Source organism: Dipodomys spectabilis, unplaced genomic scaffold (assembly GCF_019054845.1).
Source record: "Dipodomys spectabilis isolate Male_0828 unplaced genomic scaffold, ASM1905484v1 ptg000009l, whole genome shotgun sequence".
Taxonomy (NCBI): Eukaryota; Metazoa; Chordata; class Mammalia; order Rodentia; family Heteromyidae; genus Dipodomys; species Dipodomys spectabilis.
Genome location: NW_024870686.1, coordinates 11,107,760 through 11,127,239, shown reverse-complemented (window position 1 = coordinate 11,127,239; position 19,480 = coordinate 11,107,760). Strand labels below are relative to the sequence as shown.

The window sequence follows — 19,480 nt, the reverse complement described above, 5'->3', positions numbered from 1 at the left end:
AACAGAGTTCATAATTAAATTTATCTGTCAAAATAATAGAGCCCAAACTTTAATCCTGCCCTACCAATGACAGAATTCACCTTTCTATTACTTAATACTAAACTATCTAAAAGCTCACTAGAAATTTAAGGAAAGCCTCATGAACTTTTTTTTAAAAAAGTATTTTCTTAAATGACTATTCTTCCTAGAATAGACAAATGTTGAAAATTTAATTCGTCAAGAATACAGGACCCAAAACTATACCCTAAAATAAGCACAAAAGAGTAACAACAAATATCTCTGGATTACATATCTACAAATAGAGGAGTTCAAAGACAGAGTGAACATAGTTTAACTTTTTAAATTATTATTAATATTATCTGTGTGACTGTGATTAAAAGATATATCTAGCAGTGTTACAATCTGAAGTTATTTAGCTTAAACATTTTAAGAGCATTATGTCACCAAAGCACAGTGCACAAACTAATCATATAATCATTACTGCTTGACTGTTATTGTGGTTAGTGGCTAGAATATTATATAGAATTATTTTTAGAATATTTTCAATCCAATTAATTATAAACTTTGAAAGCTTTTGTTCTTAAATTTAACTCACTGTTAATTCATACAAAACTATATACAATGTATCCAAGAGCAAGAAGTAAGCTAATCTCTAAGGCCTCTTACGTCATTGAGCTGATGCTTGATTGGGGAGACTGAGAAGATAACTACAAGAATATATAAAATAATTTTAAACTAAGTATGTGCTGAGATAATCATCCACAATAACATTACAGTAAATAATGGTAGATAGATGGAATGGTCAACAGGACTTTTCAGAAGAAGTGACAGAAAAGGTCAACTCTCAAGAATGAGAGTCTCACTGAGAAGAACTACAGCATGAACAATAAGGGCACCAGGAAAAGCAAAGATGAAGTTTTACATAGTGAAACACTCTCGGATACTGGTTTAAAAAAAAAATCATATAAAAGAGAACGTGATCTGTTTCCTAGAGAAACATGCCAACTACAACAGCTATGCCCTCCTTCCATGTTGCAACGCATATTAGAATAATGATAAAGCTTAAGAGATTAATATTGTTAAAAAATAGAAGGATGACGTCATAATTAAGAAAAAAAGCATATAAATAAAATTGCATTACTGGACGATTTTATTGAAAAACATCTTAACAGAAAAAATCATCAAAACAGCATTCTTGGGTAAATGACATCCATGAAACAACAATAAGTCAATTAAATATTTTTGATTTTTCAACATCTATATGCAATATATTATGAAATAGACTAAGCAAATATGTTGACTTCTTTCCCTCATACTGTTATAAACTATCCTAGCCCAACTAGCCCATAATGTGATATCATATTAATGTCAATTTCATATGTAAATGTGGAATCCAGAGCTTAATTATCAATGGTATTCATACTGAGTCTTCGGCATATGCTCCAACAACAATGACAATGAGGTATCGTTCATAATCGCTATTAATAAGAGGCTTGTTAGAGGAAGAAGTGGATCTGTCTAATACATAAATAAGAAACTCATTAAAAGAATGCAGATTGTAGATGCTACACAGCATACAAAGGAAGTTGGCATCATCGTGGATTGAGCTATGGAAAATAACCAGTTTGTCCAGGACTAAAATTATAATAATAAAGAAAAAAGAGGGAAAAAACAATGAGGAAATAGAAATATAAGATTCATCTTAGAAAATAAGAGGAAGAAAGACTTGAGGGGAGAAAAATTAAAAAGACATGTCTGTAAATAATGACAAAATTCAGGTGTTTTCGAAAGAATTAGAATTAGAATTAGGTAACAAATTATTTAAAAATATTGTATCTGGCAAAAGTGTATAATATATTGGAAGAAAGAAAATAAGCCATGGGTTCCATTCAAAATGCTTTCTTGGAAAACAGAAGATATTATTAAAATGTTATATAAAGATATGACCTATTTTATAGGATTGGTTTTTTGTTTTCCTCTGAAACATTTTTGTTTGCTTGTTTTTGGTTATGGGGCATGAAGCTCTTCAGTTCAATGAGAGTGCCCTACCACTTGAGCCACAGCGCCACTTCCGGCTTTTTCTGCTTATGTGGTGCTGAGGAATCGAACCCAGGGCCTCATGCATGTGAGGCAAGCACTCTACCACTGAGCCATTTTCCCAGCTCATAACCTATTTTATATAGTCTCTTTTATGATATAGCAGGCCAACAGATCCACTATAATTTTCTAAAACAGTCTACATTGAAATATCTCTAGCTTGGATAAATGAAGGCCAAATAATTTCCAATTTCTCAACTCAAATATGCCTAATATTTAAGAGAAAATTAATAATAACAAAATAAATAAGAGCTTTCTTCTGATGGGTATAATTCATAAACAATAAAATCAATGGACAAATCTGTGTCATTAAAAACAAGTCAAGGAAGCTGAGAAAAACATAACAATGGAATAGGTTCAGAGTACAAAAGATTCATTAGCAAGAAAACTATCCTCATAGCAAAGATTCTACATTCTTATTATATTATCATTATCATGTATGCTCCTAATAGTCCAACTTCTTTACACTTCGTAGGAGGTAGAGGAAATCTAACAGAAAAAATAAATTTAGTGGATTTTTGTCTACATTTATGTCAGTTTAGACTAATGATCAAAAGCAAATATTGTTCCTGCTTACTCAGACCTAACTGCCATTTCAAACTAGAAATTAAAAACTACAGTAAATCCAATATCTTCATTTACAACACAAATGCCCCAGCATGTACCTCAAGTTATCTACATTTACTATATTTACAAACTAAAACAACATTTTTGTTGCAGTTTACAGGCGCACTCAAGGCCTAACCTAAGAACTTAGGGGACTGTATAAGATTCATAAGATTCGTATGCAGCCTGAAGAGGGCAGTAAGGCTGCACGAGAGAGATTCAGGAGTGCTTAAGCAGTTAACTCCAGGGCACTAGTTATATTAAATCTGGTATAGTAAAACCTTCAGTCAAGGAAATAACCTACTTAACCCAAATATAATATTTTTTATAGTACAATCCTTCTTACAAGATTACATGAAACAAAACAGATTAACTCATCCATGGTCTATAGATAGTCTATATATTTCCCATGATGAGTACAATTTTTAACTCTACTTTTCTTGGAAGGACAGCTTACAAAGTATGTTTGTGCTTTTTACTGTTACTGCAACTTCCTTTCAGGTAACAGGTTCATATTAAAATACTAGCGCTTACTGCCTATTTAGCCATAGTTTCATGATAAATTTCACACATATGAATAATAAAAATAACAAATTTAAGAATTTTCAGAGATTTATACTAGATCTGAAGTGATCAGACTTGCCTATATAGAATTACTTCTATAATACTGCAATATCGAACTTTTCAGTTAATTCTCTACCAATATGAAAATATTCTCATTTCATTAAATAAGATTCTAATACAGAAAGTACAAAGCTCTGAATTTCATGTGATCTAGAATGAACATATCATTATAATAATATTAGTAAAATAGTTTGCATTTTAAAGATCCTTCATGTTTGTGTTCAGATTCCAAGTTAACCTACTAGGTATAATATTATAAGTAGAAAATCACTGGGTTCCTATAATGACAAAAAGTAAAAATCATCTAGTTCTACAAATAGAACAAACAAAACTATAGCAGGCATACAGAAAACGCTACAGAAATTACATCTATTCTCTCAAAAGTTGGCAGAGGAGCCAAAATGTGGGATTAAAGCAAGCATTATACTCCAGTTCAAAATCAAAACAATCACGACAGCAGGGGGTTGGTGGGGAATAGTTGTGGAGGTGGGAGGGAAGGGATGGAGGGGAAAAATAGAGGAGGAGGCAACAATGCTCCATAGGAAATATACTCATTACCTTGCTCATGTAACCCCTCCATATAGTATTTTTACAATAAAAAAGTACAAAAAAAATCAAAACAATCAGGAAACATCTTCTACTCAGCAAAGTGAGTAAAGTTAAACAGTAAACAGTGAAGAAAATCAGACTGGTGCTCAGAACAGAGCATGAGAAAGAACATATTAGCAATAAGCAAACAACAGTCACAACATGACAGATAGGAAGAGGAAGGGGAAATCTAGCATGGGTGAACATATAGAAAAGAAGTAGCTTCCACTCAGCTGAGCTGAGTGGAATGCCCAATAGTGGGCTGGCATTGATAACTGTTTCATGATCCTCAGGGTGTAAGTAGAGTACTATAAAAGGGACATATCCTGAGATTACACCCAAGGTTGCTGCTGTGGCAAACTGTCTTTACACAGAATTTACATAGACTGGTGGTTCAGGCAGCCAGATGAGGTAATTAATATTATGTATGCCTTGACCAATTTTGCTGTAAGAACTGCAGATATAAAGTTTGAGTTTCAGTATCTGGTTCATTGTTATTTGTGGCTATTCTTGCTTTGTTTGCCTTTCTACATGGTGCTGAGCATGGCACACTAAGTGAGTTACACTCCCAGCCCAGTTTAGGGTCAGCGCACTTTACATACAACCCAGCCTTGATTGAACTTCAGTGGATATTTGACGATTTGGGAAGCTAAAAAGCAAGGCAAACAGAAACAAAAAGCAGCCATGACCTGTGTGTAAATGTGGTCCGTCAACTGAGGCCTTTGCCAGGCAAGCCAGCTAGCTATGCCACATTTGTAGGTACAGAAGCTAGGTCAATGGAAAACTAAGCTATTTATGTTAGGTTACAACTTTTAAAACTAAGGTAGAGATGAAGTCCTGAATGTTCCCAAGGCATACTTTTCTAGCTATTCTCTTGGCCTGTGTCTGGCACCTTGATGATTGTTCTTTTTGATCCATTCTGGATGTTTTTTAATAAATAAATTTGAAAAAAAAAAAAAAACAGCCAATGACCAGTATTCAAACATGGCTAGCAAGTGTCTAAGGACTCATTCATGAACATCAAATTCTACTACACAGGAAGTGGGAAAGGTTTTCACCTACAACCATTGATTGTCAGAGATCACACAAGTGTTGAAAACTGAAGCATTTTTGTACATTTTAAAGACAGCAAATGAGCAAACGCATTAAAACTGATTGAGATTGGGATTTTCATTTTGGAAAAAGTAAAGATAAATTGATGAAAAGACAGGTAAAACTGTGTAGTATTCTTCTACAATAGAGCAAACTGAAGTCATACTTCTTAAGTACATACACAGAGTTGTTCAGAAGTTTTTTTGTTCAATTAAAAAGGCCTGAATGCTTATGAAAATATACAAGGAGCAATGACTACAACTAACACTGAAGCCATGGTGATGGTATTTCGATAACAACAGTACCAAGTAAACATGTGAGTATTCATACTAAAAAGCAGAACAGTGCAGATCTGTGATATGGGAATTGGTACCCACAGATTAAATAAAAAACTCTTCTAAAATAAAGAATATTATGGTGATGCATTAGTGAATAAAAATAAGTCCTTAACATATTCAAAATACAAGAGTGTAGAAAGCCAGTCTTTACAGAAGCTAGCAACTAATTAATTTCACAATCAGCAACATAATACCAAATTCAAGCAAAAATTATCTATGGTTTCTACAACCACTAGCTGAGAAACAGGATGTTTACCTGGTACCCAAGTGTCCTCTCTCCCAGACCTACTTGTCATCTTCAAATAATTATTTCAAGGGAAAAATATACTTGTACAATGGAAGGATTTGTTGACAATCATGTTAATTCAAATAAGCAGTGTTGTAATCTGACATATGAAAAGCATATCAATAATTACAATAGCACTTCTGCCAAAACCATGAAGAAACAATCAGACCACTCTAGAGCAATGCAAGTAATACCTTGATTGCTCTAAAAGAAAAATTTAATGATATTAAAACAAAAAATAATTACAGTGTGAGAACAAAATATATTAAAAGTAACTACAGAGGCAAAGGTAAATTGGCCAGTACAGAAATTGGGAAAGAGCTATAAAAAGCATTTTGTAGTCCAAAACAGATTCTACAATGAGATTATACTGTTGAATTAATGATAATTATCACCCACAAAGAGCACAGATACGATGAAATTACATCATGTATCTTTAACGTTAAAAATTTAAAAAAAAACAACTAAAAGACAGCATCACTCCTATTAAACTGATAACAGATTCAATCAGGCCATTTCTCATGTATTATTTAAACTATGAAAACAGGCACACAAAAAAATGCATGAATTTCAACAGTTTTCTATTCTGACAAAGAAGTAAAATACCTGTTTTAAGTTGCCAGGCAAAAGAGAGACAATTAAAAATTTAACATCGCCGAGTAATATGAGAGAAACAGTAAGGGCAATAGTTCAAAAACCACTTAAAAAGCAAATGCACTTACAAGTACATTAAGTGCAGGATGATTTTTATCTATACTTGGTTTTCACCTTATGTGGTAACTATAAAATCCTATACTATGTGACCTCACTTGTAATAAAAATGGGAAGCCCAGCACTTTTCCACATGATTTTGGATATGTAAACTGAACATTTTAGTTCTATTATGAGATGCTACTAGAATAAAAGTTTTCATGATCCTATGTTTAGAAAATGCTGGCTGATGAATCCTTGCTCTAAATGGCTAATAATTTTAGCTGGGAATGCAAGCAAAATACAAATAGTTCATGGGTCAGGGACGAATGAATACCTTAAGTATTAAAACTCTAATAGCTATGGAGTACCCTTTGAGCTTTAATAGTGTCATCTATAAAAATGGATTTTTCTCAGATTTACCTTCAGATTAATAATATACAACACAAATGTATACATATGTTCATATATATACAAAACATATAAGAACAGTTACAATTTAATAGTTGGGTAATACATTCCTCAGCTTATACTGTATTTTACTAATTTTTATATATATGGAGTCCAATAATATTGTAACCTCTAACACATGACTATTTTATCTACAAAAGTACTGTATTTGATTCTGTAAGTCAAAAAGGTTTTATTTTTTGTAAATATTATTTTTATTGCTATTATAAAAGTGATGCACAGAGGGATTACAGTCAGGGCAATATCACTCCTTCCATCACTCTCTCCCAGTTTTTCCTTCCTATGCCCAGCCACAAGTTGTGTAATTCATTTTCAATGTAGTGTCTCAAGTACCACGTCTGTATTTGTTCACCCTTTGTCCCTCCATTACCATGTTACACCTTACTCTCTCAAACACAGCTAAATAAAGAAGAAAAAAAGATTAGAAAACAAAAACAACAATAAAGAAAATACCTCATTTCTATTTCCTACAGTATATTTTGATAAATATAATTTTACATGATTGAGGCACATAAGCATAGCACCTTTGTGTTCCTCCCCTAAGAATCTCTCTGTGTGAATGCTAGAGTCCTGTATAATTTAATATATACTGGTGTATTTTAGATCTACCTTCTACATATGAGAGAAAAATGTGCTGTTTGTCTCTCTAAACTTGGCTTATTTCACTTAACATGATTTGTTTTAGGTCAATCCATTTCCCTGAAAAATTTTTGAAAATGTTTAAAATGTTTTATCCAACTAATTTGTTCCCTTAATTTTTGAGACACAGAAGTAACTTTAAACAGGGATATCTTATAATATGTATTAAATTCTAGAGGAAATAAGTATTTTGGTGGGAGAATAGATCTATAACTTTTAGCAATTAGGGGCTGGGAATGTGGCTTAGTTGTAGTGCTTGCCTATCATACATGAAAGCTCTGGTTTTGATTCCTCAGTACCACATAAACAGAAAAAGCCAAAATGTCACTGTGGCCCAAGTGGTAGAGAGTTAGCCTTAAGCACAGAGAGGCTCAGGGACAGAGCCCAAGTTGAAGTCCCAGGACTGGAAAAATATAAATAAAATAAAATAAAAACAAAAATTTAGCAATTATGGAAATATTCCCCGCAGTATAATTTGATGGGGAAAGTTTGGAGTTAACATTTAAAGGAAGTGAGAATTGTATTGAGTAGTAATAATTAACAACTTTACTTGGCCAAGGAGTGTGATACTAGCACTGAGGGAGGTGAGAATTGAATTCACAAATTTGTGAATAAACTGACTATGTGATGGAAGAACGGAATGTATTGCTAAATGGAAATATAAGAAATCAAAGGCTCATTCACTAGCCTTTCAGCAAGAAGAAACAACTAGAGAATCTAGCTATGAATTAACTCTGAAAGAAAATTTATTGTTTTTATAGAGAAACAAAACAACCAGAAAAGGCTCACAAAGAAAAGCCTAAACTAAATTATAGTTATGAACTTTTCAAAAACTGTATAAAATCTTAAATAATTACAACTATATTATAAAAATAGTCCAGGTAGGTTCTTATGATAGTAGTTTGTTTACAGACACAACTGTGTTATTGTGGGCCAAAATTAAAATCTAAATGTGTTATCTTCATTATTTTATCTATTTTAAGTAGTTCAGTATTTAAGAGTACAGTGTATCTTGATAAAAGTATACTTTCCATCATTATTTATCTTTTTACATTGTCATTGTTTTCTCTATATATTTTTCACTTCTCTCACCTCTCAAACCATTCTACTTAGTGATTAAGCTTTCTTCTCTTTATTAACTGTTCTATCCCTTTGAAGTCTGTGACAATACAATCTTTCTCCACAAAAACTGAACTAAACATCTATACAGAGAATTAATGAAACAAATAGCTAGTCCTTTGGAAACAAAAATAACATAGCGCAAATTAGTAGAGGATAGGGACAGCAAATACCAAGGAAATAAAGAACATTATAAAGAAACTTTCAAAGCCTATAGTCAAACTGGAAAACCTAAAAGAAATAGGTAGATGTACCTACAAAAATAGGATATAAACTGCTTAAACAGATATGTAAAAAATAATGAGATTGAAACAGTCATAATATTCTCAATAAAGAAAAGTCCAGAACCTGACAGATTCATTGCTGAATTTAACTAAATCTTTAAAGAACACCAATACTCTTCAGACTTTCCTGTAAGACAGAAAGAGAAGTAACTACCAAACTCATTCTATAAAGAAGGGTTGCTTCATTCCAAAACTAGATGCAGACATAGTAGCAATAACAAAAATAGATAAGAAAATTATAAACCCATCAACTTTGATGAAAATGAAACAAAATTTCTCAAAAAAATACTTGCAAATTTAATTTCCCAACATAATAAAAAGATCATATACCATGATCAAATTGGATTCATTTTGGGATCAAAGATTGGTTCAATATATGTTACTTGACCAATGTAATATAGGTCATAAATATTATCAAATATAAAAATCATACCCTCTCATATGCATACAATGAGGTATCTTAGGGAAATGGAAGTCTCTAGATGAAATTAGTTTATGTTTCATATATATCTTTTATACACAACATAAGTGTAATTTTACAAAAGATTTTTGATGCCTGGCCATGAGCTAGCACAAGGATCAGGTGTGAAATTTTCTATTAAAACATCATGGCAGTGTTCAGTTTCAGATTCTGCAGCATTTTAGATTTCACTTTATTCGGTTAGGATGCTTAACCTAAAACAATCCAAAAGCAGAAGCAAGCCAAGTCACTTTTAACAAACTGTAGAACATGCATACCATAAAATATTGTTTAGTAATAGAAAGAATGAACCGTTTAAAATGAAATAACTTGTAAAGATTTTGAGGGAATTATGGTTTAGTTTAAACGGTGCCCAATTAATTATTTAGAATGTGAAAGGTTTTAGTTATTATATTCAAGAATTTTATAAAATGAAAATCAAAAGTCGTATGTGGTATGATTGCATTTATATTCTTTAAGTAAATTAAGGAAATGAAAAATAAGTAAAGGAGAAGTCAAATTGAAAGTAAGCTGTGGAATATGGGGTAAGGGTGGACAACTTTATCACTATTATCATTAATAATGACTTACCAATGACAATACCTGCTTGAGTTATTACATCAGAGATTTGCACAATGCTATTCATGGAGTAAACAGGAAACAATACAAGGCTGTTATAGTTTGGCTATAGATATCCCCAAAGCCTCACATATTCAAAGTTTGGTACTTAAATGGTGGTGAAGTGACTGAGAAGTGATTATATTGAGAAGTGATTGTATCCAAAAAGTGCTAACTTTCTCAATGGACATTTCCAAGAGTATATATATATATATTTGAATGAGCTATTAGGAAGTGGGGCTTAGTTGGGTAGGTCATAGGGGACATATCTTTTAGGAGTTTGTTTTACTTCTGGTCACTAGCTGGGTCTTCTGTCTGGCTACCAGGAGGCAGCAGATTTTTCTATCATGCTCTTCTACCATGATTTACTGTAGGCCCCCAAAAATAGAGCCAAATAATCATGGACTGAAATCTCTGAAGCTGTGAGCCAAAATATATCTTTGCTCCTTGAAGTTGATTTTCTAAAATATTTTGTCAGCTATAGAAAAATGACTCACACACAAGAACTCTACCATTTCTTATTATTTCTTATATATGTACCACCATATCTCAAAATAAACTAAGAAATATTGGCTACATATTCATTGTTTTTGTTCTAGCTCAACTTTATACAAAAACCTTTGATTTCCATAGGTATGTTTTCAAAGAGATCACCATGAAGAAAGACCATGAATGAGCAGGATGTGTAGGGCTTTAAATACAACTAACAAGAAATGGGGATTATTGCAAGATGCTCATCAACTGAGCTTATTAACATACATGCCATATATGCAGAATTTTTTTGACCTGGCATAATGAAAAGTACTGATATTCACTCATTTCAAATTGTTTAACACTTATTTTCTATTCACTGGAGGTATCAAAAAGTAAATGGACTTCCCTAGGCAAATATGATTTGCTCTATTTTTTATTAAAAAGACCATACTCAAATGAGCAGCTTATATGAACACAGATATAATTAGGTAACCCAGAAACCAAAATGTAGGATATGAAAAAGACAAAACATTCTTGATCTTTTTTGGCAAATTTAATAAATATATACTTTGATGCCTGAAATAAAATATTAGCCTATAAATATGCTGATTTTGAGCTTACTCTATAATGTTCATAGTTGTATTCCACAATTATTTTCATATTATATATATATATACATATATATATATATCAGGTTAAACATATAGATAACACTTTTTTTTTTTGGGGGGGGGGGGTCTGGTCGTGGAGCCTGAACTCTGGGCCTGGGCGCTGTCCCTCAGCTCTTCAGCTCAAAGCTAGCACTCTACCACCTGAGCCACAGTGCCACTTCCGGCTTTTTTTTTTCCCTGCTTATGTGGTGCTGAGGCATCGAACCCAGGGCCTCAAGCTTGCAAGGCAAGCACTCTACCACTGAGCCACCTTCCCACCCCCCACCTTTTGAAACTAATTTAAATACAAAGCTCACCTGCAAACAGAGCACTGCCGCTGAGGCTGTAGAGCCGTGAACATAACAATCATAGAATAGTTGCGAGGTGGTGCCTTCACAAACTTTCGGAATTTATCACCATTCATTCGGAAGATGGAGCGCCTAGAACTCCATTCCATCAGCTGTTCTACTTTTTCAGCCAAAAGATTCTGGAATTATACACAAAAAAATTTAATTTACACAGGGTTAAACTATTACTGATATTTTCCAAACAGAAGTTATGTTAAAACTGAATTTTTACCAAATTAGTAAATGTTCTTGTATTGGTGAATGGACTTATTATTAATTGTTGTGCATAAAATATTTCATTGTTCCTAACAATTTCAAAATACTATAAAATACATTTTAAAAATCAGAAAGATGAAATCCACATACATTTTCCTAATCTTCCCACTAAATACATAGTAATGTGAAAATGTAAAGAAGCTTTTATAGGTAAAAAGAAGGCAGACTGGCTAAGGATCACATAACCTGAAAAATGAAAAAGCAATGAGTTCCCTGGATTTTCACTTCGTATTTAAAGGACTCTTTAGGAAGTCCACATTGCAAATGAACACTTACTGTCTCTACCCAAGAGACAAGGAAAAGGGCAGGCCGGTAAAATAACTGTTCTCCAACCAAACACCATAGAACAACTGTGGTCTCATTACCACTGGCAGGTTGAATAGGAGCCTCTGCTTGACTAATTTTAAGAGTTTATGTAATCCTAATGATTCACAAGACTGAGATATTGAAAACAGAATTAAAACAAAGTCAGCTGGAGCAGAAATGAACAGGAGAGTCTATCTCCAATTAACCAGCAAACAGAATGGTATAGTTTGTCTCAAGTGGTATAGACAGGCTATCGGCAAAAAGCTGAAAGAGTAAGAAGGCAAGGTCCTAGGTTCAAGCCCTAATACTGTTAAAACACACACACACACACACACACACACACACACACACACACACAAACACACACACATCTAAATTAATCTACTGTGATGAAGTGAAGATAGGACTAAAGTGGGATAGGCAGGACAATGTAAATGCCCAATGGCTGGGAGATGGCCTAATGGGAGGTAGAGTGCTATCAATAATATTATTTTCTAGAGGGTAGAGAGGACACTGTAGATTAGCCCTTAGAGCTTTCATTTTTATCTAAAAATCCCTGAGGCAAAAGAACTGTACAGGATTGCATATGTGTAAGAAAAAGAAATGTTCTGTCTTGGAAAAACCAAGTGTCTATGGTCAAGAAACAGGCTTGAACAGGAAAGCCCCAAGAAATTCCTTTCTTTTCCCTCCCTTACCAATAGTTGTGCAGCAGTGGCTCTTCATGAATTGCATAGATGAGCTTGTATACATGAATCAGACAACAGGCACACAGGCACCTGCTTTAAATGCCAAGACCTGACATGTGTGCACTTGCTTAAGTAAACGAAGAAGACAAACTGAAAGAAATGGAAGAAAGGGAAGAAGAAATAATAACCAGTACAACATACAGAATTTTTAATTTGTAATTTATGCTCTACATTCAGTTCTAGTATGCTAACTATATGAAAAAATATATGGCTCATTACTGAGATGACTGCTAGTATTAAAAACCTGAACCTGGGTATAATGTCTCAAGCCTGTAATCCTAGCTACTCAGGAGGCTGAAATCTAAAGATCTCAGTTCAAAGCCATCCTGACCAAGAAAATCCATGAAACTCTTATCTCCAAAGCCCCCAGAAAACTGGAAGTGGATCTGTGCTTCAAAGTGGTAGAGCACTAGTCTTGAGTGAAAGAGATCAGGGACAGCACCCAGACCCCAAGTTCAAGCCCAAGACCAAAAAAACATACACACACAAAACATAAAAACAAACATAGAAACAAACTAAAACACTCGACATAATTTTGCTGTAACAAAATGGTCAAGATCTCAAGTTGATCTTAACTTCTAAACAAATTACTAAGATCTAGTTAATAAGCAATGCTTTAGTTTTGCCTACACATATGAATATGTTTCTACACATAAAATCATAAAATCATAATCTTACTAAACTAAAACTAAAATAAAGCTTATTTTAGAAAATAATCAGTCTTATCAGTATACCCCTAACAATTGGAAAGTACACAGGAATTTTATTATCTGTTCTTTAAATTAATTCTGAGAAACAAAGTAATGGTATTTTCTATGTTAGGCATAATCTAATGGTGTGTTACAAAATACTGTTATATAATTAATAGAACATATGTGATAGTCTTCAACTCTTCACTATAACACTTAGCAAGACAATATAGTAACTATAAATCTTTTGTACAAAGAAATATATTGTTATATATTATATAAGCATTTATATTTTATATTATACATATATTTTATATTTATATATTTAGAAATTGTGACCCTCTATGAAAAAACAGAATCAGGATAGAAATCAAGCAGGGAAATCCACTAAGGAGGACAAAAAGTAATTGGCCTTTAAATAGTTGTCTATATATTTCTACTGTGCTTTAGTATAGCTTTCTCATTAAATACAACATACAAACAACACACACACAGTTCCGTACTACTTTTTGCTTCTACAATATTATTCTTACAGAATTCTGTTTGTTGTTTTTGGTTTGAACTCCAGCAATTAACCTTGATAGGAACAGGCTCTATTAGAGCTACTTTGCCAGCCCACCAATCCTCTTGTGTTGATTACTCTAGAAAAGGGTCTAGCTTTATGCTCTAGTTTTCATAAACAATCCTTGTGCTTCCCTCTGTTGTTGAGATGACAGGCACATGTACTTTCCCTGTAACTCAGGATAACAATCATTAGTTGAGATGGAGTTTTCTGAACTTTTATACTCATGTTGACCTCCATCTTTAATTCCCAAATATCTAGGAATATAGTCTTGAGCCACCATGCTCACCTTTCTATTTTTTAAAACACTACATAATTATATCAATATGTTTATACTAAGACATAAAATAATTGCAGAGGGTCAAAGTTTTTACTCCACTTACAAGATCTTAAAGCCAAGGTTAATCTTACAGAGGGTACAAGCATGAATTCTCAATGAAAGATATTCCTTATGCCACAACAATCAGAATGAGCTTTTTGTCATTCACATCCTAACAAGTCCATAAAAGATGACACTGAGTAACCCAATTCTTAAAAGACCCCACATTTCAAAGGAAATGCTAGAAAAACATGCAGATAAAACAATTCTTCTATAATCTTGCACAAGAAACATATCTGCCTTCTGTCATAGAAAAAGATATGTGTCTATCTTCCAAGACTTCTGTATAACAATATCCTTGAAACGAATGTCATACTAAAATTGTTAATACTAGTACAGATGTGCAGAAACATGAGACCCAGTTTCAATAATGTCACACAGTATGTTCTTTATTACAATGCAGAATTTGAAGACATCTACATATTTTAGAAGTACAGAGGTATGTCTCCTCAATATAACTCCTCAATATTTTAGTTCTGCTATATATGTATAAAAGACAGCACAAATATATGCAACAAACTTGAAAATAACCTTTGAGTGGTAGAACTCAGTCACTGATCCTGACAATTACTCTTGGCTATCAAAAAGTTTCCATCTACCTTTTGGCAGGATGGAATTTTTTTTCGAAGTCAAGTAATAATATTTATTTTCATTCAGAAATTCTTTCATCTTAATTAAAAGTTCACACTTAGATGGCTTTTAGAAGTGATGTCATATCTGTGACTTTTTAAAGATAACATTAAACAATGTAATTTTCTTAAGAAACTTAGCAATTACAACAGGAATATAAATATACGACAGTACTTTTAATTATTATGTATTTTGTCTCAAAGGCAAAAGCCACAAAAATATCGTACCTTAATATGCCACAAGAATTTTCTTGCACCAAAATCTGTGCTAAAGAACAAAAATAAGGCTGGTACCCACATTTTCCAAGTGCTTTCCATTTTAAAGTTAATATTAAGTTCATTTACCTATGACATTTCCTCAGTAGGTAAGATATTTCTTATTTCAGTGACCAGAGCTGGTAAGTTACATTGTCATTTAAAAGCCAAACAAAACACAACAGGGGCTGGTGTCATAGCTCTACAAAAGAATATTTGCTTAGCATGCTCAAGGCCTTGTAGTAAATCCCAAGCACAGGGCGGGAGGGGGGATACACGGCAATGGATAGGTATCACCTGGCTTATCTTTCTTTTTATAGTACATTTGTAGTTACCAAAGCAGTTAAAAATATTCCTCCAAAACTGTTCAAACCTAAATCTTTCCTTTTCCTAATTAATGATTCATGCGTTGGCAAGTACTCTGCTACAAATTTTAGGTTACGCAAGGATACACAGGCATGTCCAATATTTTGTCTATGTAAAAATATAATTTTTACACAATCATGTCTTGGAAAAGATAGAATACAATTGTACATACTGTTTATACTATGGATAATCTATAACATATTTCTTTAAAGAAAATGTCCATCAAGTGATTATTGTCTGACAGAGGTATCATTGGTATTTTTTATTACTGTGACCATCATGATAAAGACTCTAAATCATAGTGAAATTCCAATGCCAGGTTCAGTGTACAAATTTGTTAGAATGTCAGTCACTACTGCTTTACCAGATTTGTATGTTCATTCTCATTCCGCCTCTGTCTCTACCAGATTAGTGTTTATTTTCATTCTCTCTATACCAGATTTATATTCATTCTCTCTCTCTCTCTCTCTCTCTCTCTCTCTCTCATGCATCTAGATACAACTATCCTTTAATAGGTGAAAATAAGATATCATTGTTTTAATGTACATTCTTATTTTCTGGCAAAATTGAGCACTTTCCATAATTCTGCATACATCTGCTTTAACTGCCTCATGTCCATTATCTTTTTTTTTTTTTTTGTCTGTCATGGGTTTTGAACTCTGGGAGCTGTCTCTGATCTCTGGGAGCTGTCTTTGATCTCTTCAGCTCAAGGCTAGAACTCTACCACTTGAGGCCACAGTGCCACTTCCAGTTTTTTGGTGGTTAATTGGAGATAAGAGTGTCATGGACATTCCTGCCTAGGCTGGTTTTGAACCATAATCCTCAGATCTCAGCCTCCTGAGTGGCTAGGATTACAGGCATGAGCCACCAGCGCCCGGCCCATTATCTTTTTTCTACTCACAAATATATAAATTTGTAATATAAAACAGATGAAAATGAATGCAACAATACTATATCCAGAATATTGATACAAGTGGTATGAGGCTAAGGTTTTATTACTTCTGCATTACCTTCTATGTATACATGGGTGGACAAAGATAAGTAAACTTATAATATGTGCAAAAGGTTATGTTTTAAAGTACATAATTTTTGTGAGATACTTTTGTTTAAACAGTTTCAACGTATATGAAAATTCCATTTATTTAATCTGAAAAAGAAAAAAACCATGTTCTAACATGGTGATGAATACCAATTAAGAAGTGACATTTGCTAGGCATCAGTGGCTCATGCATATAATCCTAGCTACTTTGGAGTCTGAGATCTGTGTATCATAGTTGGAAGTCAGCCAAGGCAGAAAAGTTTATGAAACTCTTATCTCCAATACATTTAAAAAAAAAAAAAAAGGATAGCAGAAGGAGAGCTATGACTCAAGTAGTAGAGCATTAGCCTTGAGCAATACAAGCTCAGAGACAGCACCTAGGCCCTTAGTTCAAGACCCCGGCCTGACCAAAAAAAAAAAAAGATGCTCCTTGTGGATCTCACTTAGTATCTCAGTTGCTTGACTATTCAAATAATCTTTCCTAATGTGATTACTCAAGCTAGATTAGGATACCAGAAAAACGCTCATGAAATTTTTCATATAAATTTTAAGTTCAAACTACTTTCAAGACTTTTTTTCTAAAATATAACAGAGTGATGAAAGTATTCTCTCATGAGGGTAGTAGTAAAGTTAGGGCTATACATTTTTTTCAAAGCCATAAAAAATATAAAAATCACAAATTCTATTGGCATAGATTTTAAATATCAATCTCAGAGAGGTAGGAGTTACCAAAATGAAATGCAAACCCTCATAAATAAGCCTAATATAACACTATGTTGTTAGTTATTGCACATGTTATGTTAAAATTATCTTAGAGTTAAACAAATAAGCACGTATATTGTAAAGAATGTCATATTAATCGCTGTCAAAAAATCACAAATAAAGCAAAAGGAAAAACTCTGTGGTTTGGAATAGATGTGGGAGGCATCCATATCAATCTGTGGCTTTTAAAATAGAAATGTAAAAGATAGAGAAACAGAAATGACCTTGCATGGACAAATTAAGGAGGGGTAAAGAGAGAGGGGCAGAGAGAGAAAGAAAGCTTCTAAGCTCTGCTGAGAGGACTGAGAATTGTTGATATGCCAATAGCCACAAAACTTGATTTTTAAATATCAGCATCATTGGAAGGAATCAGAAGTGGTCGATTAAAAGGCTAAAAGTGAAGAATGTTACATGAATTGTAAATTTATGATACTTTATTGTGCCAGATAAGGAGTTGCTGCTCAAGTCACTGAAAACAAAAACAATATGAGAAAATACTAAATTACTCAAGACTGAAAATTTTGAGCACATGAGAAATGAAAATAGAATTGAATTTAAATCACACAATTATTTTATGAATAATGGAAGAAAAGGAATTAAACCATGATTAAAGAAAAATTCTAAATACATATTTAGAAGCCACAAAGGAAATTTTATAAAGCATCATTAGAATACCAGGCTAGGACTCAGGAAAGTTTACTACTTTAGGTGAATTTTGACAAACTGCCTATTTTCACAACACAGATGTTTATTAATCATCATGACAAAAACATTACTATGATAATAGAGAATTACAGTAAATAAAACCTTATCCAAAAATGATTCTCAACAATACTAATAAAAAGACTTACTGATATTAGATCATTCATGACACAGTCCACTATAGGAAATTATTTTTTTGCTATGCCTCCCCCAAAAAATGAAACTTCATTCTAAACATGGGAAAACATTAGAGATACTCAAAAAAAGCAACATATTGAAAAAAATACCTGACTAATATTCTTCATAGGTATCAAATTCATGAAAGACTAGGAAGAAAAGAACAAGAAACAAAGACTGAGGAATCATCATAGAAAGAAGGCGGCTAAGGAGACAAGGACAAGGAATCTGGACAGGACAATGTCAAACTCTGAACTGGAAATCTAGTGAAAATGGAATAACAGACTATAGGTTGGATAGTAATACTGAACAATTTTATTTTTAGTAGCTCTACTCACCTTAGAGACTATGAGAAAGACATATGAACTCTGCACAATTTGCAGTCTTGAATTATTTCAAAATGAAAAAAGGGATTAATATAAAAATTATAATGCCTTCAATTTTTTAATATGCAAAGTTTTCAATACTAGTCAAAACTGGAATGAAAATTTCTGAACTATAAATTCAGATAGATGATTAACATTTAGTGTTATAGTGGTAGATATTTGAAATGCATAATTTTTAGTTTTCCTATTTTGTGATGACTATGAAAGGTATACAAAAAGAAAACAACAGACTAAACATTTCATACTCCGATAGACTTGTTAAGAAATTTTCAGGATGATACTTAAAGCATGCCCTCAAGAAACAGAAGTATATAAAAAAGCACATGTATTTCTTAATACAGGAGAATCAGAAAGCATACTCTATAAACTCAAAAATACTGTGTGAAAAAAATACTGTGTGGAAGGCACAGAACTAGAGCTTGAGAACACAAGAACCAATATGATTACTACTGCCCTTCCTTTTTAAAAAACTTACGTTTCTCATATAAGTACATCTACTGACTATTGAAACAGAATTTTTCTTCCAGTAAAAGCATAACTATCCTCTGATAACTATAAAATTTAAGCATTTTTTGGCTTTGTTTTTTGGTGTGCCAGTCCTGAGGCTTGAACTTAGGAAGTGGTTGCTCTCCCTGAAATTTTGTGCTCAAGGATAGCACTCTGCAACTTGAGCCACAGCTCTACTGCTGGCTTTTTGGTAGTTAACTTACTTTTCTGCCCAGGCTGTCTTAAAACTATAATCCTCAGATCTCAGCCTCCTGAGTAGCTAGGATTACAAGTGTGAGCCACTGGCACCCAGCCAAATTTAAGAATTTAATAGCAT

At 33.0% G+C, this 19,480-nt stretch overlaps 1 protein-coding gene across 1 annotated transcript in view; it reads right to left on the bottom strand.

The window, feature by feature from the left end:
* Nucleotides 1-19,480, bottom strand: part of Tusc3 (tumor suppressor candidate 3) — a 169,668-nt gene that overhangs the window by 76,223 nt on the left and 73,965 nt on the right. The window contains exon 2 of the mRNA XM_042701903.1: nucleotides 11,354-11,523. Within this exon, the coding sequence (XP_042557837.1) occupies nucleotides 11,354-11,523 (170 nt within the window). The remainder of the gene's footprint in view (nucleotides 1-11,353; nucleotides 11,524-19,480) is intronic.